The sequence below is a fragment of the Mastigoproctus giganteus genome, chromosome 6 (genome assembly GCF_048544385.1).
Source record: "Mastigoproctus giganteus isolate SK-2022 chromosome 6, ASM4854438v1, whole genome shotgun sequence".
Lineage (NCBI taxonomy): Eukaryota > Metazoa > Arthropoda > Arachnida > Uropygi > Thelyphonidae > Mastigoproctus > Mastigoproctus giganteus.
In genome coordinates this window covers 226,356,013-226,372,704 of record NC_143580.1, presented here as the reverse complement: position 1 = coordinate 226,372,704, position 16,692 = coordinate 226,356,013, and the positions used below count along the sequence as shown (strand labels likewise).

Genomic DNA, 16,692 nt, shown 5'->3' with positions numbered 1-16,692 from the left:
AGTGGAATTTTCAGGAGAGGATTAGTTGAATGTAAGTTGATTTTCTCTCCTGTCCAGTGATTAGTTGGAACACTCTCGGTTACTTCATATTTGAAGTCGTTATTCCATTTAGATCTTAAGTTGACGGGTCTTCGATTTCTAAGACGGTAATTGAGGAAGGTATTGTGTAAATACGATTCCTTATACACTTTGTTGACTGGAGAGGAGTCTAGAGTGTTTTGCAATGATATCCAATTTGAGGAGTAATATTTTCGCAAGAAATGAGAATTGGGTGTTGAAAGAAAAAAGAAGTGCTATTATAACTCTTATAAAGAAAGTTGTTCCCTGAGAAGTATTGGCAAAATACTAGTTGTTTCATTTAAAGCAGTACCATAGATAATCTATGAGGAGTAGAAACTACCACTCGACGATTAAAGGACTCTGACAGTTTAAAGGATAAATCATGATTAGGACGAGTGCGCTTAATACCGGACGCACTAGATAAGACCATAATACTGATCTCTAAACGCAACTGAAGGCTCACTGCACCAAAATCCGAGCTGAGTTCAGTAAGAACAGAGACACTCCAGTGTCTACATTCACTGTAAAACGTCGTCTTAAACAAGCAGGACTTCATGGTCGTGTAGCGGTTCGAAAACCTTATTGAAACTAAAAAATCGAAACAAACTGTTGGACTGGGCTAAAAGTCATCAACATTGGACAATTGAAGCGTGGAAAGGCGTACTGTTGATCGATGAATCGAAATTTGAAATTTTTGGATCCAAGTGTACAGTTTAGGTTAGACAATAAACTGAAAAAAAACGTTTTTCATTGGCTACAGTCAAGAACGGTGGTGGTTCCATCATGACTTGGGACTTCGACTTTGTGAAAGAAACTTCGTATTACAACAAGGCCCGAAGTACAACTCTACTCTGTGCAGCGACTAAATAACAGGTGGAGGTATTTCAATGGTGTGGCCACCCCAACGCAATAGTTCTTTTATGGGATCATATAGACCATCAAGTATGTGAAGTGTGCCCGAATTGTAAAATTTATGGGCAACCGTGCAGATCGCTTGGAATAATGTTAGTCAAGATACATTATAAAATTAATCGCCAGAATGCCACGTCTGTGAAAGGCATCGATAAAATCTTGTGGAGGTTTTCATGAAAATTCACTACAATTGTTACTATTAATATTTCAGTATTTTTTGTTGTAAATTTTGCAATACTTAAAAAAGATATAAAAATTAAACTATTGTAATACGCTGTGATTCCAAAATTGTAGGCTGCAGTGTAGATCCCAAAATTAATGAGACTGATTTAATAAAATGCGAAGTGGCAGCATTGCCATTAATTTTGCCTCAAACTGAACAAAACTGGGATGAAAAGTTTTCGATAGCACAAGGCCTTCTTGGAAAGACAAAGCAGTTGAAGATTAACCACGTGTAGGAGGACCTCTCTCAGCAACAACAGAAGAGAATGTGGAGAGAGTAAGGGCTCTAAATGTGTCTGATTGATGGTTGACCGTGAGATTGATGGAAGGCTAGATGGAAGGCCAGCGAGTGAGACCAGTGAAAAAACATGGATTTTTCAGTACGATCGAGAAACAAAGAGAGAGAGAAGGAAGTCCGAGCAGACAGCACGAAGAAAGGTAGACTGAACGAATGAGCAATTCCAGAAAGAAATCGATGTTTATGTGTTCTTTTGATCAACGTAGAATGGTGTGTAAAGAGTTCGAGTCTCAAGGAAAAACTCCCAACCAAACTTTCTAGCTGGAAGCCTTTTAAAAACTACGGAAAGGATCTTACATAAAGAAGACTTTCAGTTATGCTTCCAGGGATGAAAAGTTTGTTGGAGGCGCTAATTAGCTTCCCTAGGAGGACACTCTGAAGGAGGACACTTTCTCTTGTAGAAAATTTCAGTAAATTTTTTTTATAAAATCTGTCTCATTAATTTTTGACAGACCACATATATCACAGAGTATTGGTCTAATTTAAATTACTAAACATTTAAATTAATTCCCTGAAGTTTCTATTTGCACTGGAAGATAACGTACTTGAATTTCAGAATGTCTGAAAAGAATCGAAAAACTTTATATTCGGTTCCTCCGGTGGCAACTACTTGTCCATTCTTATCGACTTTCACATCAAACAGATCAGGGACCTAAAATATTGGAACAAAAACAAACTATCAGTTTTCTTATCGTTTTCATATCTATTACTGACAACTGCATACATTGAAAAGTTGGTGTACTCATGTATTCATGGCATACCAATTTCAAATGTAGGTGTTGCTGGTTTCAACGCCTACATATGAAATTGGAAAATAGGACAGTCCATAAATTTTTAGGTACGTTAAGAATATCATAATAATTATATTAGCCCTCGCGGTAGCACAGTTGGTAGGATCCCATCCTTCCCACACCGAGTGGAAAAGAGCTGAGTTCAAGTCCCGTCGATGATGGATGGAATTTTTATGGGCCTTTTTCATAAGTGAGTTATTTGGTCTCAAAAGAAGGTTGGACGGTTTTTCTTCCCGGAAATTAATTTTTCGACACGCAAACAGACAACCGACTTTAGAACACAAGCAATTTACAGACAATGTACATGGAGCAATGTGGTCTTGGTCACCGATGCTCCTAAAACCCTACTTCAACAGCAACTCTTTTGCATGTTAAAAGTCAAATAAGGAAAAACTTGAAAATGAATTAAAAGGGCCACTTACGGGAACTGCTGCAATCGTGAGGGTTTGATTCTTAAGGCTAAGCTGACTGTTCTCCTTTGGAATTAGCTCGTTTCCATTAAGGAACTGTTTTGTTTTGGAGGTCCACCTGTTCTGATAAGGTGTTGAGTTTAAATGGCCGTTTTGGATCTGAAATGAAAGCGCAACTTGCTATTATTTCAAGGAACTTTTTTATGTCTGCTCATAAGTGATTTGAAAATTTGTATCCTATAAATAATCTAAAGTCATTGATCATGGAATATATTACCATTATAAAAAAATTCTTCATCAGCTCTTAATTACATATTGTTGAATCAATACTAATTCAGGTAAACGGAGATGAAATATGATGATCAGTACCATTCAATTTTTGTAAATGTTACCGCGTTATATGAGACTTGCTGAGTTACCTGTTGTATTTCGAAGACGGTCTGATCTGTTGTCGTAGTAGCAAATACCATCATGACGTTGCGTAAGCATGGAAAAGACGCTGCAAACTTCGCCATCCAGGAGTCAGAAGAATAGTTAGATTGAACAAACACGATCCATCTCATAGACAATGTCCTGCACCTTCCAAACTGTAATGAAAATGTGAAAAACATGAGCAATGTAAAAACCATTCGCACACACTATATTATAGTTTGCACAGTATTAGGGGAAAGGCGCCTCCAGTTTTTCCCACATCTGCGCCATATGTTTGTCTCCACAGAGTTTGTCTGTGGAGACAAACTTTTCCTGAAAAGTTTGTGAAAGCCAGAGAAAGTGTTACGTGTCGCATGTGAAGTAGGGCGTTCGGGTTCTGTTGTCTGTTCTGGCAAATCCGGTAGTTGTCCATGCTGCTGGGTAGTTACCAAAAGTGTAGTCCTTATCGCCGTGGGAGGGAGATGTAGGTTCTTCGCCTTGCAAGATGGTCTAGTGCAAAGCGAGAGAAGGCCAAATACTCTTCCTTGCTATCTAGCAGACGGTGCTCTTGTCCTTCGGTTAAAGACAGGAGCACCATCACTAAGTAAGCTTAGCGGTGAGCTGGCAGCGGAGATCCTCATAGAGCTGGAATTCACTCTCAAGTTCACTGCAGGGCCATGATGTGTCCTCTTCTACGCCAAATTTTGAAAGCTTGGCTTTTGCGGAGCTATGTTCTGTGAAAACGATTGGGGTGTCCAGCCCGTCGAAAACCAAGGAGGGAGTCTGGGGAAGACACGGCTGACATCACGGACGAATTTCCTGGTTATCTCTCCGTTGGGGGAATTTGGCCATCTGGTGTGCCATGTCGGATTCAGGTGAGTCACGAGTCGCTTCTTCTCAGCATTCGTGTTGTTTGTGGGATCTATGGTGAAACCAAGATGAGTGTGTGAAAGTACCCTTCACATGTTGAAACAAAAGCTCAGGGCGCGCGCGCGATTTTCAAATCCAAAGGGGGGACGCCAGCGAAGACTTAGAGTGCGTAGTTGCTCACCGTGCAGCAGCTGCATGTGATAATGACTAAGATAGCTCTTTGCATGTAGTCGATGATTCTCTTGTTTACTCTCATGGTGGCCTTGATGTACCAGATTCCTGATGCAAAGGTAATAGCAGGTATAAAAACTGCTTTGTAAAATAGATGTAAAGTTTCGGCCAAGGCCCCAGTATCTTCTAGAAACTCTGGCAACCAGTGCTGTGTACCTTCTGATTTTGGAGCATAAGCGTTTCGAGTGTTCTTGAAAGGACAGATTTTGGTCCCGTACTAATCCCAGGTATTTTAGTTGTTTTGGAAATTTTATGGTGGTATTATCTATCTTTATTTGGGGAGATCTTCGTCTATTTAGTTTTCCCTTCAGGAGAATTAAGTTTGTCTTTGCTAGTGATATGGTCAGATATTGTTGCCGTGCAATTCCTGCACGATGTAAAGGGAGTGGTTTTCCTGGGTCTCAAGTTGGGTTCTGGAAGCTGCAGCTATGGTGACAATAAGGTCATCAGCGAATGCTTGTGAATGAACCTCTGCGAGATGAATAGCCAAGGACATGTCCATTTTCAGGTTTTAGAGCAAGGGACCCAGGACCAAAACCTAAGGACAGCCTTTGTATACTTTCCTCGTCACCTTCCGGTTGGGTGCGTTGAATAATATGTATCAAGTGAGTGTTGGCATTTGAGGTGAGCGGACGCGCTTAGTCAGGGCTCCTCAGTTAAGTGGTTTACTTTTGGATAGTGCTTTTATATATTTGATTTATTTAGATATTGTTGGATTATTTTGTTATAGGTTTTCCTGTAACAGTTTGATTTTAATAATATTATAGATATATTTTTTTAATGTTACCTTCATTGATATTTATATAATTTTATAATGGTAGTTACGAGATCTGCCTTAAACACACGTCATAGAGTATCGTGACTCACGCGGAAATAGCCGATGGTGATTTACAGGTGAGTCATGATTTAATCCGTTGTGGAACCTGTGAAATGTTTTCCAAGGTCGACCTTGGGACTAATCCTACCTCACCTGGGGATTCTTTTCTTTGTGATCGATGTAAGGAGTGCACCGAACTTAAATTACAATTTGGTGCACTGATGGAACAATTTGAGTCCCTGAAAAAATGTGTTCTTGCCCTCCAAAATAATGCATCTGGGAGCTCGTTAGGGACTCAAGACTCCGGCATTCTACCAAGTGATGCACACCCGATTCGGGCCTCAAAACAGAAAAACCAAGTGCACACTAATCCGGTTAAAAAGGACTTTGTTTTATTAGGAGACTCCATTGTCAGGGAAACGGGAAATATTTTTTGTAATAAGGATAGGACGAGTAGAACCAGGGTATGTCTGCCGGGAGCAACTATTGATGATGTCACCAACAGATTGTCAGATTGTAAAGAGAATATTATTATTCAGGGGGGGACAAATGATATTAAACGTACACGATCTGACGATTTGTTGGAAAAATACAGGACCATGCTGAGAAAATTTATTAGTATTAGTATTAGTATTAGTAACGGCCGCATGGTGCAAGAAAGCCTATGGCTTATGCTGCACCAGCCAAAAAAAAAAAAAAAAAATCCGAACAAAACAATGATAAAAACAAAAAATATATGAATAAAATAAATAATAATAAATAATATTAATTAATAAATAAAAAAAATAAATAAAATAAAAAATAAATAAAAAGGAAATTAATCCTATCATCATATGCGCTTCCCTTACCCGAAACTACTATCCAGATGACCTTTGAATTTCCCCAAACTGTCGGCCTCTACCACCCATGTAGGCAACTTATTCCAGTAATTTATAACTCGCTGGCTAAAATAGAACTTCCTGCAATCCAATCTAAACATTTCCCCCCGTAACTTGAATTTATGTCCCCTAGTTCTAGCATCATTTATAATCTTGAAAATTTTGTCCTCATTCATTTTACTGATGCCTCTCAGAGCCTTAAACACCTCAATCAAATCTCCTCTAAGGTGTCTAGTTTCCAAACTCTGCAACCCACATATTCGAAGTCTTTCTTCGAATTCGGACGCCCTTTTGCCGATCTCACCAGGCGAGTTACCCTTCTTTGCACCCTTTCAAGAAGCTCGATGTCTTTCTTTAGGTGCGGTCTCCATACTTGAACACAGTATTCCAAGTGTGGTCTAACAAAAGCCTTATATAATGGGATTATCACGTCCCTATCTCTACTTGCAAAAGTTCGATAGATCATCGATAGGACACCATGGGCCTTCCCATGTCGCGAGCTAGGCCATAATATCTGCAATTCTGCCCAGACACGATGGGAGGGATTATACGTTAAGAGCCTTGTGGATTACCTCAAGACTTCAAGGAATTCGCAAGGCTTCAGGGGGGATATTTCTATCAGCATGGCCCACACTTGTAGGTAGAAGGAATTTGTTTTGTAGAGAAAGGATACACTTAAACAAAGGTGGTGAAACAGTTTTTGCCAGTATTATTAAGGATACCTTAAAGGTTCAGGGAAACTGCTAGTTAGGGGGGATGTGGGTAATACTGACACGCATTTAGCTGATAATATAGGTCACAGTAACTCTTGCACGTACCTTAACAGTTCTTATCTGTTGCCCCAACTGGACGTATTATCTGGATGTTTTGGGGGCAGAAACGTTTCACGTGAGCGGGGAGAGAAGGGAAGAGAGCCCAAAAACCTTCAAGGGTTGTGATAGTGTAGTAAAATATACCAGAACAGTAAGTCTTAATTGTTTATACAGTAATTTTAGAAGTGTCGTCAATAAAATAAGCGAATTCGAACTGCTGGTTAAAACAAGTAACGCGGACACAATAGGGCTTACAGAGACGTGGTGCCACCCGGAAATTGGGGATGATGAGTTTAAGTCCGGCTTATATAATGTATTTAGGAAGGATAGGGTAGATAGAAGGGGTGGTGGGGTAATGTTTCTTGTCAGAAGCAGCCTGAGTGCGACGATAGCTTTCCCGGTTTCAGACATTTCACACGCTAGTATAGAGTCTGTATGGTGTGAGATAGTTGGAAACAAAGGTATAATGCGAGTAGGAGTAATCTACAGACCAGGTGATTGTGAAGATTATGACAAAAGCCTCTACATGCAAATGGAATGGGCAAGTAAGCGTCAATGCCTTATTATGGGTGATTTCAATTTCCCTCTAATTGATTGGAGTAAATGGGAAGGAAACTCGACATGGGGAACAAAATTTTTAAATCAACTAGATGACTGTTATTTGTATCAACATGTCAGGGAAACTACTAGAGAAAAGAATATCCTAGACCTCATCATCACACATGAATCAGATGACATAACAGGGCTGACAGTAGAGGAACCAGTAGCAGGAAGTGATCATGGAGTTCTACGGTGGATGATGACGAGAGAGGTAGCAGAAGTAAAAGGCAAAGGAATGGGTTTTAATTTCAGAAAAGGAAATTACGATGCCTTAAGGTACTACATGGCCTCTATTAACTGGGTAGATATCGCGCAGAGAATGAATACAATTGAACTGTGGTACACTTTTAAAACATTAATCACAGATGCCTTGAATGCGTATTTACCATTAAAAAAATACTCCACGAGGAGGGTTCCAAGTTGGATGACTAGTGAAGTTGCCGCATTACTTGAGCAGAAAAAGGTGGCATGGAAAGGTTACAGAGCAATAAAAAGTACTGAAGCCTATAACAGCTACAAAGTGATGTGTAATAGAGCCACAGAAGAGGTTCGACAGGCAAAGGCAGTTTATGAGAAATCACTAGCAAAGACGGGGGGGGGGGATAGGGAATTCCTCACATATATAAATGCCAAGAAGAGCAGGACAAATCAGATCGGACCTTTACGTAAGGGAAATGGGATAGTAATAAATACACCAGCTGCCGTTGCAGATGAACTCAACAGTTATTTTGCATCGATATTTACAAATGAAAAGCCTTTTGTGGCAATGGGAAATTGTGGGGGCGAAGTTAAAAAATATGTAATTAATGATATTGAAATTTCCAAAGATTATTTAATGAAAAAACTTTCGATCCTACAGACCAGTAAGGCTCCTGGAGTTGATGGAATATACCCTATAATCTTAAGGGAGGCAGCAAGCGAGTGCATTGAACCATTGAGGCTAATTATGCGAGCATCACTAGACTCTGGGGAGATTCCCTTGGATTGGAAAAGTGCAAATGTATCTCCCATACATAAGGGTGGCTCTAAAGGTGAAGTTGGAAATTATCGACCTCTCAGTCTGACTTCAGTAGTAGGGAAAATCATGGAGGCAATGATCAAGGGTGGAATTCAGGATCATTTGGATCGAATTGAAATTCTCAAGGATACTCAGCATGGTTTTGTAAAGGGAAAATCATGTTTAAAAAAATCTAGTTCGCTATTTCGAAAGGGTCACTCACGAGCTGGATTTAGGGAATAATTTCGACCTTGTTTATTTAGATTTCAGCAAAGCTTTTGACTCAGTCCCACATGAGCGGTTGCTTTATAAGCTGGAACAGGTTGGAATCAATGGGAAAATCCTTAGATGGATAGAAGAATGGCTTCACGGCAGGAGGCAGAAGGTTATGATAAATGGCTATTCCTCAGATTGGGTTGATGTAAGAAGTGGGGTTCCCCAAGGATCAGTATTAGGACCACTGTTGTTTTTCATTTTCATAAACGACATCGACGAAGGGATAGAGAGCGTGATGTCTAAATTTGCGGATGATGTTAAAATTGGTAGAGGAGTTAATGATCACTGTCAAGCTGAGCTTCTTCAGAGAGACCTAGATAGATTTCAGGAATGGTCAGAAAAATGGCAGCTGTGCTTTAATCCAACAAAGTGTAAGATATTACACCTGGGAAACAGTAATCCCAAAAAAACTTATTCACTTGGTGGAGTTCAACTAAACCCAGTACTGGAGGAAAGGGACTTGGGTGTTACGATACGGTCAGACATGAAATTCTCTGAGCATTGTAAACAGGTTTGCAAGGAAGGCCCATGGTGTCGTATCGATGATCTATCTAATTTTTGCAAGTACAGGGACGTGATAATCCCATTATATAAGGCTTATGTTAGACCACACTTAGAATACTGTGTTCAAGTATGGAGACCGCACCCAAAGAAAGAATCGAGCTTCTTGAAAGGGTGCAAAGACGGGTAACTCGCCTGGTGAGATCGGCAAAAGGGCGTCCTTATGAAGAAAGACTTCGAATATGTGTTTTGCAGAGTTTGGAAACTAGACAGGTTAGAGGAGATTTGATTGAGGCTCTGAGAGGGAGGCATCAGTAAAATGAATGAGGACGAAATTTTCAAGATTATAACTGATGCTAGAACTAGGGGACATAAATTCAAGTTACGAGAGGGGGCGGATATGTTTAGATTGGACTGCAGGAAATTTTATTTTAGCCAGTGGGTTATAAATTACTGGAATAAGTTGCCTTCATGGGCGGTAGAGGCCGACCGTTTGGGGGAATTCAAAGGTCATCTGGATAGTATTTTCGGGTAAGGGAAGCGCATAGGATGATAGGTTTAATTTCCTTTTTTTATTAATTATTATTATCAATTTATTTTATTTATTTATTTTTTTGACTGGTCAGCATAAACCATAGGCTTTCTTGCACCATGCGGCCATTACTAATACTAATACTAATCTCTCTGTCAAATAAGTTTTGATTGCGTTGAATAGGTTGCTGGGGATGTTGGCCCTACTGAGTTGAACCAGGACTCTCGGCCACCATAAGGAGTCGAACACCGTGACAGAGTCAACTGAAATCATCAGAAAGTAATTCTTATTTGATCTTCTAGCGTTTTACAGGAGATGTTGAAGTTCATCAACTGTTGAGCAACCTTTCTTAAAGCCAACCTGGTTGGACGAAGCCAAGTTTGTTAATTCGTAATCTAGATGTATGCGGGTGTGCAGAAAGCATTCAAATAGTTTGCTGACAACAGATAGGAATGCAATTGGTCTAAAAAAACAAACCAAAAACTATTATTTTTAGGCCATCCGAATCATTAAATTCACCAGCCGGTCCTTTCTGTCTTATGTCTGTCAATTGCCGTTATTTTTTGGTCGATTTGTCTGTTTTGCTGAACAAAAACCCCAGTTTCTTGGGGACAAAACCTTGCTGTCTACGCCTGAGACCGACTAACTAAACCACGGATTGAAAAACCCATTAAAGTTCCTCGCGTCATCGACGGGATTCGAACGCAGGCCTTTTCCACCCGGTGTGGAGAGGACGGTGACGATTCCACTTTGCGCGCAGACAATTCATTTGGTCTATAAGAAACAGGGGCTTCCGGTGGTTACATTGGGTTTTTTATTATCAACTTGAGATTTGCCGTTTACAAAGTTGGAAACCATGCACTCTTATTTTTTGGCTTTCTGAGGAAGACACTGTGCATGCAATGGAACTAAAAAAACTAAATTTGTTTAGTAATCAAAATTTCTAAATCAATCTAAGAAATCTAATGAAAAATCAATCCAATGAAAGAATATTTGTATGAAATATATAAAAAAATGAAGCTGGAATCAGTAAGTACATAAACAATAAATCTTACGTCATTGAAAACCTTTGGCTCTGAAGAAGTGTCATCCAAGAAATGGAAAACATGGATATCTTTCGAATCCATATGATCACCAATGGTCCTTCTTCTTATAGATTGCAAAGTAACGAATGTCCAAGAAGAAAGGAAGATTGCCTTTATGTTCATTTCGTGAAGCAGGGACAGAACACCGTGCGCAGATTCTAGAATAAGTAGAAATAAAGTATTTATCTTTCGAAGGAATATCACCAATCTTCACAATCTGCACACTTCCCTAAAATATAAATTCTCAATGATTAACTGTGTCCTTTTAAATCTAATAAATCTAATTGAGATATGAACCTGCATCTTGTAGTAATTCAATGCAGATCCTTTACGCATGCATGATAACGCGCCTTAAAACTTTAAGTGAATATTAAGTTGAGTGGGGTGTGATGTGGAAAGTCCTCCTTGTTGTCTTCATACATATAAGTTTAAATGAGTGCCAAAGAATAAAATGTGTACATACCTGGTGAAGGATTGATAACGATTACTATTTCAGGCTTCAGTAGGAGATCTTTTAAAAACATTAAAAGAAAATTAAGGAAAATTTCCGTTCCCCATATATGCATCTTGCTTTTTTAGGCTGGATTGAGATATGAACCTCCACCTTGTAGTAATACGATGCAGAAATCACTGTTTATAGCACAACCAGAGAGATTCAAGGATAGTTCAAGAATATTCATAATTCAAGTGCGTAACTGCGCAATATATTTGAACCTCTTTTTCACCAATGATTAAGCTTTGTCCACCAGCTTTGTCACCTGACCTGAATCCCCTGTGTTGTTTTTCTTTGCAGCCTTGTACAGAACACAGAATCTATTAGCCAACAGCCCAGCTATTTGACCATGGGTTATATTTACCTGACAGTTTTAGAACCTGGACCACTAAGCAAAACACATCAAAGAGTTCCATGTGTGTCCATGGTTACCTCACCTTTGCATGGTCACATGCACTACTCATCGTGGATTTCGTGACATACATATCTATATATGTATATATATATATATATATATATATATTATTATAACTAACGCTTCAGATTCGTCTAGTAGGTCTGATGCTTAAGAATTATCAAGTAGGGTTGCTATGCATACATTTGTTTACAATAACTTCCAATAATATAGAACATTGTTTCAGAAATAGAAAACAAATGAATATACATGTGCTGTTGTGAAAGAGTTGTCCATAAACAGATCGGTAATGAATCGTTGCATTAATTATACGTCCAGTACTGCAACACGCAATTCCATCATTGGTGCATACAAATAATTATTAATAGTGTTCAACTCACAAACCAGGCTTAGCGGTCAGGTCTGTATCTTACAAGGATCTTGGTCTGAGGTCTGCATTTTTTACAGACCTTAGACCAAGTATCTTGTATTTTTTCCCAATGTCTAGTCTACGTGTTTATGGAGGCTAAACTATGGACACATCATTTTGCAGACGAATCGAATTGGTAAGACACGTAGTTACTCCTTTTATTTTGTCCTCAATTGTCGACACCTTGTCTAAATTAAGGATGCATATTGACATATCCTCGACTTACTACCCCTACGATTATATTTTCTTCACTAATTCCTTATTATTATTTCTCTCTTTTTTATTACTCCTGTACCAGCCTTACGTTATTTCATAATCATTGATATTCATTGCAGATTATCTCATTTCTCAACGGGCTGGACCCTAGACTCAAGTGTAGTCTCTTACACGACAAAACTTCGGAGGTACATTTTGCTATTTCGTTCCTGGGGACGACAATCACCCTATCACTGCCTTCGAATGCCGGACCACGCTTCTTCATCTTGCTACCACAAGATGTGAACTCGGACCACCAAAATATCTACTCCCAATTCAACCCACAACTCAAGACCCTTTTCCCTTAGACCAGAGAGAAGTCAGATACACAGTGTACACTTGCTCCATTACTTCCCACCGAACTTTTCTTTTTTCCTCAAGTTTGGAAAACCTCCCCAAGGACTCGCAACCAACCCCATACTCTGTTTAATTTTTCATTCCTTCCTATTTGCTAAAACATCTCACCACAGCCATCTCCTTATTGTTGTACACGATGGGCCCGAATGATATCAAGAGTAGGACAACGGCAGAATTACTTAACAAGTACAGGTCAATGCTGAGAAACAGCCGTGAATTAGGGTTGAATTTGAAAGTGTCTGCAATTCTGCCCAGACACGATAGGAGGGAGTATATGATGAGAGCCTTGTCGATCAATTCGGCCCTGGAAAGATTGTGCAAGGCTCAAGGGGTAGAATTTTTTTCAGCCTGCTCTGTACTTGTTAACAGGAGAGACTGCTTCTACAGGGATGGGATACACTTAAATAGAAAGGGTGCAAGAATATTTGCTGATGCAATCGAGGCAGTGTTAGGTGCGTCGGAAAACTGATAGCTTGGGGGGGGGGATACAAGGACTAATAGATTAACAGTAGCCACAGGCAGAGGTGAAAGTGAGTCTTGCACTGCTTCTATTGGAATGAGCAGCAGCCTGGGAAATAAGATGCAGGATATTTCAGAGACTGCTGGGAATCATTGGGGTACAAGTAAACACATGGGTTGTGTTAGGGTAGCTAAGAAAAAGAGCAGGTGCATGTATACTTGCGTGTACACCAAGCTAGGAGTTTGGTAAATAAATTTGATGAATTTGAGGTATTGCTCAAAACATCAGAGGCAGATATTGTTGGGATATCAGAGACGTGGTGTCACACAGATATAAGGGATGCGGAACTGCAATTTGGGGAGTACAACGTCTACAGAAAGGATAGACAGGATAGGAAGGGGGAGGGGTTATGCTATTAGTTAAGAAACATAAAAACCAAGGAAGTGAAGCCAGTCGACATTGCTGGACAGTGCAGTGTCGAGTCAGTTTGGTGTGACATAAGCATTGGGAGATGAAAATTGAGAGTAGGAGTGTGCTATAGACCTAATGACTCTGATGAGTATAATAAGGAACTGTACAGGGAAATAGAGTGGGCCAGTAAATCAGAGAGCCTTATAATGGGGGATTTTAATTTCCCAGATATTGACTGGAATTTGCGAGCTGTTCACTCACACACTAGCAGGGCTTTTGTGGATTTATTGGATGATTGTTTTCTACATCAGCATGTTCGGGAGGCAACAAGAGGGAGTAATACTCTTGATCTGATTATCAGTAGTGATTCTTCACGCATTAAGAATCTGCAGATAAAAACAACCACTGGGTGGCAGTGATCACAGTGTGCTGAAGTGGGATTTACTCCAAGATATAATTACCATCAGGGGTAAAGCGAAGGGTTTCCCTTTTTTGTTAAAGGCGACTACGATGGACTGAGACAGTATTTAAATTCTATAAAGTGGGACGAACTGATGATGTTACCAACAGCAAATTCAAAATGGGAAGCATTCAAGGAACTTATCTTGGAAGCTACTAGGCGTTACATGCCAACTAAGAAATATTGTTCAAGGGTTAGGCCTAAATGGATGTCAGATGAACTAATGAGACATATGGCAGAGAAGAAAAATGCATGGGATACATACAAATTAATGGGTGACATGGAAGATATAAGCTGGTCTATAACCAAGTCACAAAGGAGATTAGTCAGGCAAAGATAGATTATGAGAAATCCTTGGCAAGGGATTCAAAGAAAAACAGCAAAGAGTTCTTTGCTTATGTAAAATCTAGAAGGAAAGGGACGAATCAGATTGGTCCACTGGATATTGATGGTTCTACAGTTGATGATCCTGCTAAGATAGCAAACAAACTAAACGAGTATTTTTCATCTACATTCATACATCAGGAGTTATTAAGGAAGAGGAATGCCAAAGGTGAATTAAACTCTGTCAGTGAGCTGGATGATTTTGTAATAACTGAGAGGAAAGTGGAGGAGAAATCGTTGAAGATAAACAAAAAAAAGGCACTCGAGGTGGATGGGATCTATCCAGTTATATTAAAGGAGGCAGCAAAGGAAGTAAGCAAACCCTTAACCATAATTATGGGAGCTTCCTTGGACTCAGTGGAGGTACCCACAGACTGGAGATGTGCAAATGTAACCCCAATTCACAAAGGAGGATCAAAGGCTGACACAAGTAATTATAGACCTGTGAGTTTAACTTCTGTTCCAGGGAAATTAATGGAGGCACTGGTTAAAGAAGCACTGCAGGATCATCTAGACAAGACTTCAGTTATAGCTCGGACACAGCATGGTTTTGTTAAGGGGAAGTCTTGTGTGACCAATTTGATTGGATACTATGATGCAGTCACAAAAGAACTGGATGTAGGGAATAGCTTTGATATTATATACTGGAATCTTAGAAAGGCTTTTGATACTGTTGCGCATGGAAGACTGCTGCACAAATTGGAGCAGTGTGGCATTGGAGGGAAATTGCTGCTATGGATAAACGGGTGGTTGAGGGGGAGAAGACAGAGAGTGGTAATCAATGGACACTGCTCATCGTGGACTAATGTTATTAGTGGAGTCCCACAGGGTTCAGTGTTGGGTCCATTGTTGTTTTCTCTATTTATAAATGATATTGATGATGGTATATCAAGCTTAATGTCCAAGTTTGCAGCGAAACGATGTTTGGCAGGGTTGTTAAGGCCAGTACTGACACTATGCTGCTGCAATAGGATCTGGAAAGGTTGAGCAGATGGGCTGAGAGGTGGCAAATGAAGTTTAACATTGGCAAATGTAAAGTACTACATATGGGAAACAACCACACATTGCCTTATACAATGGGATAAGGCAATGGTCAGGCCACACATTGAGTAGGGCGGGAGGCCTCATTTTAAGAAGGATGTATTGCTGTTGGAACGAGTACGGAGAGTGACAACAAGATTATTGAATGGAACAAAGGGTTGCTCTTAAGAAGAAAGGCTTAAGTTTTGCAAATTACAGAGCCTGGAGACTAGGCATCGGCGAGGTGATCTGATAGAGGTGTATAAAGTCTTGAATAATTTTTGAGCATGCTCAATGCGGATGAGATTCTTCCTCTTGCTCAGAATGATCGCCTGAAAGTGCATAAATTCAAATTGAGGAAAGCCGATTGTAGGATAGATGTGCGGAAATTTGCCTTTAGCCAGCGGGTGGTTGATTGGTGGAACAAACTTCCATGTGTCGTTGTAGAAGTTGATAGATTAAATAGATTCAAGGCAGAACTTGACAAACATTTGGAGCGAGTGAATGGGTGAAATAACGGGGTTTTTTTTGGCTGATGTTATATAAGCTTGCTTTCTTGCATCACGTGCCTTTGCTAATGCTAACCCTTCTTTAGAAATTTCTGATTTTTTTCACACGGCAGTATGACCTTTTCATGTTTTCCAGTCACCTCCAAACCACGTATTTCCGTGTTCACACCTTCTCTGCTAAATATATCGAAATTACCCAAATGTCAGCCACCCTGACGCCGTTTTCTGTTTTAGGCAAACACTGGACGGCCACTCATTTCCTGTTTACTTCCTAACGGTGGCTTAGACCAAAACAGACGCTTCGCAACGAGTTTCACAGTTCAATTGTTCTTGCCCTCAGCAACTCTTTGACGTCTGTTCGCAAATGGCACCCCTTCCGTAGTGCTGACCGCTGTACCTGTTTGCTCTCTTATATTACTCGAAATTACTTGTTTCCGTTTAGCCGCTGTTTATCGTGAAGGTAAAAAGGGAAACTACAGCCATCATCAACGCTCTGCAAGATGGACGCCTCTTGAATGATTAAAGTTGAGGGAAAAGGACCATAATCTGCCATGCTGGTCTAGTGTGGGTTGGCAGATCGAACGTATTTAGCAGTTAGGGACTTGAACCCCTGTCTACTCAAAGAGCTTGTGCTACTGCACTCCCGCTTCTGACCACTCGGCTACGGATCATATACGTCTATAACTTTCCCATCCCCAAATCCAGCCTTATTTACATTAAAACTAAATATCCAATCTTAATACTCACTATCTTTAACTCGGCACCAGTTGTCTTATGCTGCCACACTCAAACTACCTCAGATCCCCACCACACAGA

General features: G+C 40.0%; 1 protein-coding gene across 1 annotated transcript in view; it reads left to right on the top strand.

Annotated features, from left to right (window-relative positions):
- The first annotated feature begins 3,966 nt into the window (after positions 1–3,966).
- Positions 3,967–16,692, top strand: part of LOC150085045 (glutamate receptor ionotropic, kainate 2-like) — a 53,240-nt gene continuing 40,514 nt past the window's right edge. Inside the window, exon 1 of the mRNA XM_090376443.1 lies at positions 3,967–3,979. Within this exon, the coding sequence (XP_090232569.1) occupies positions 3,967–3,979 (13 nt within the window). The remainder of the gene's footprint in view (positions 3,980–16,692) is intronic.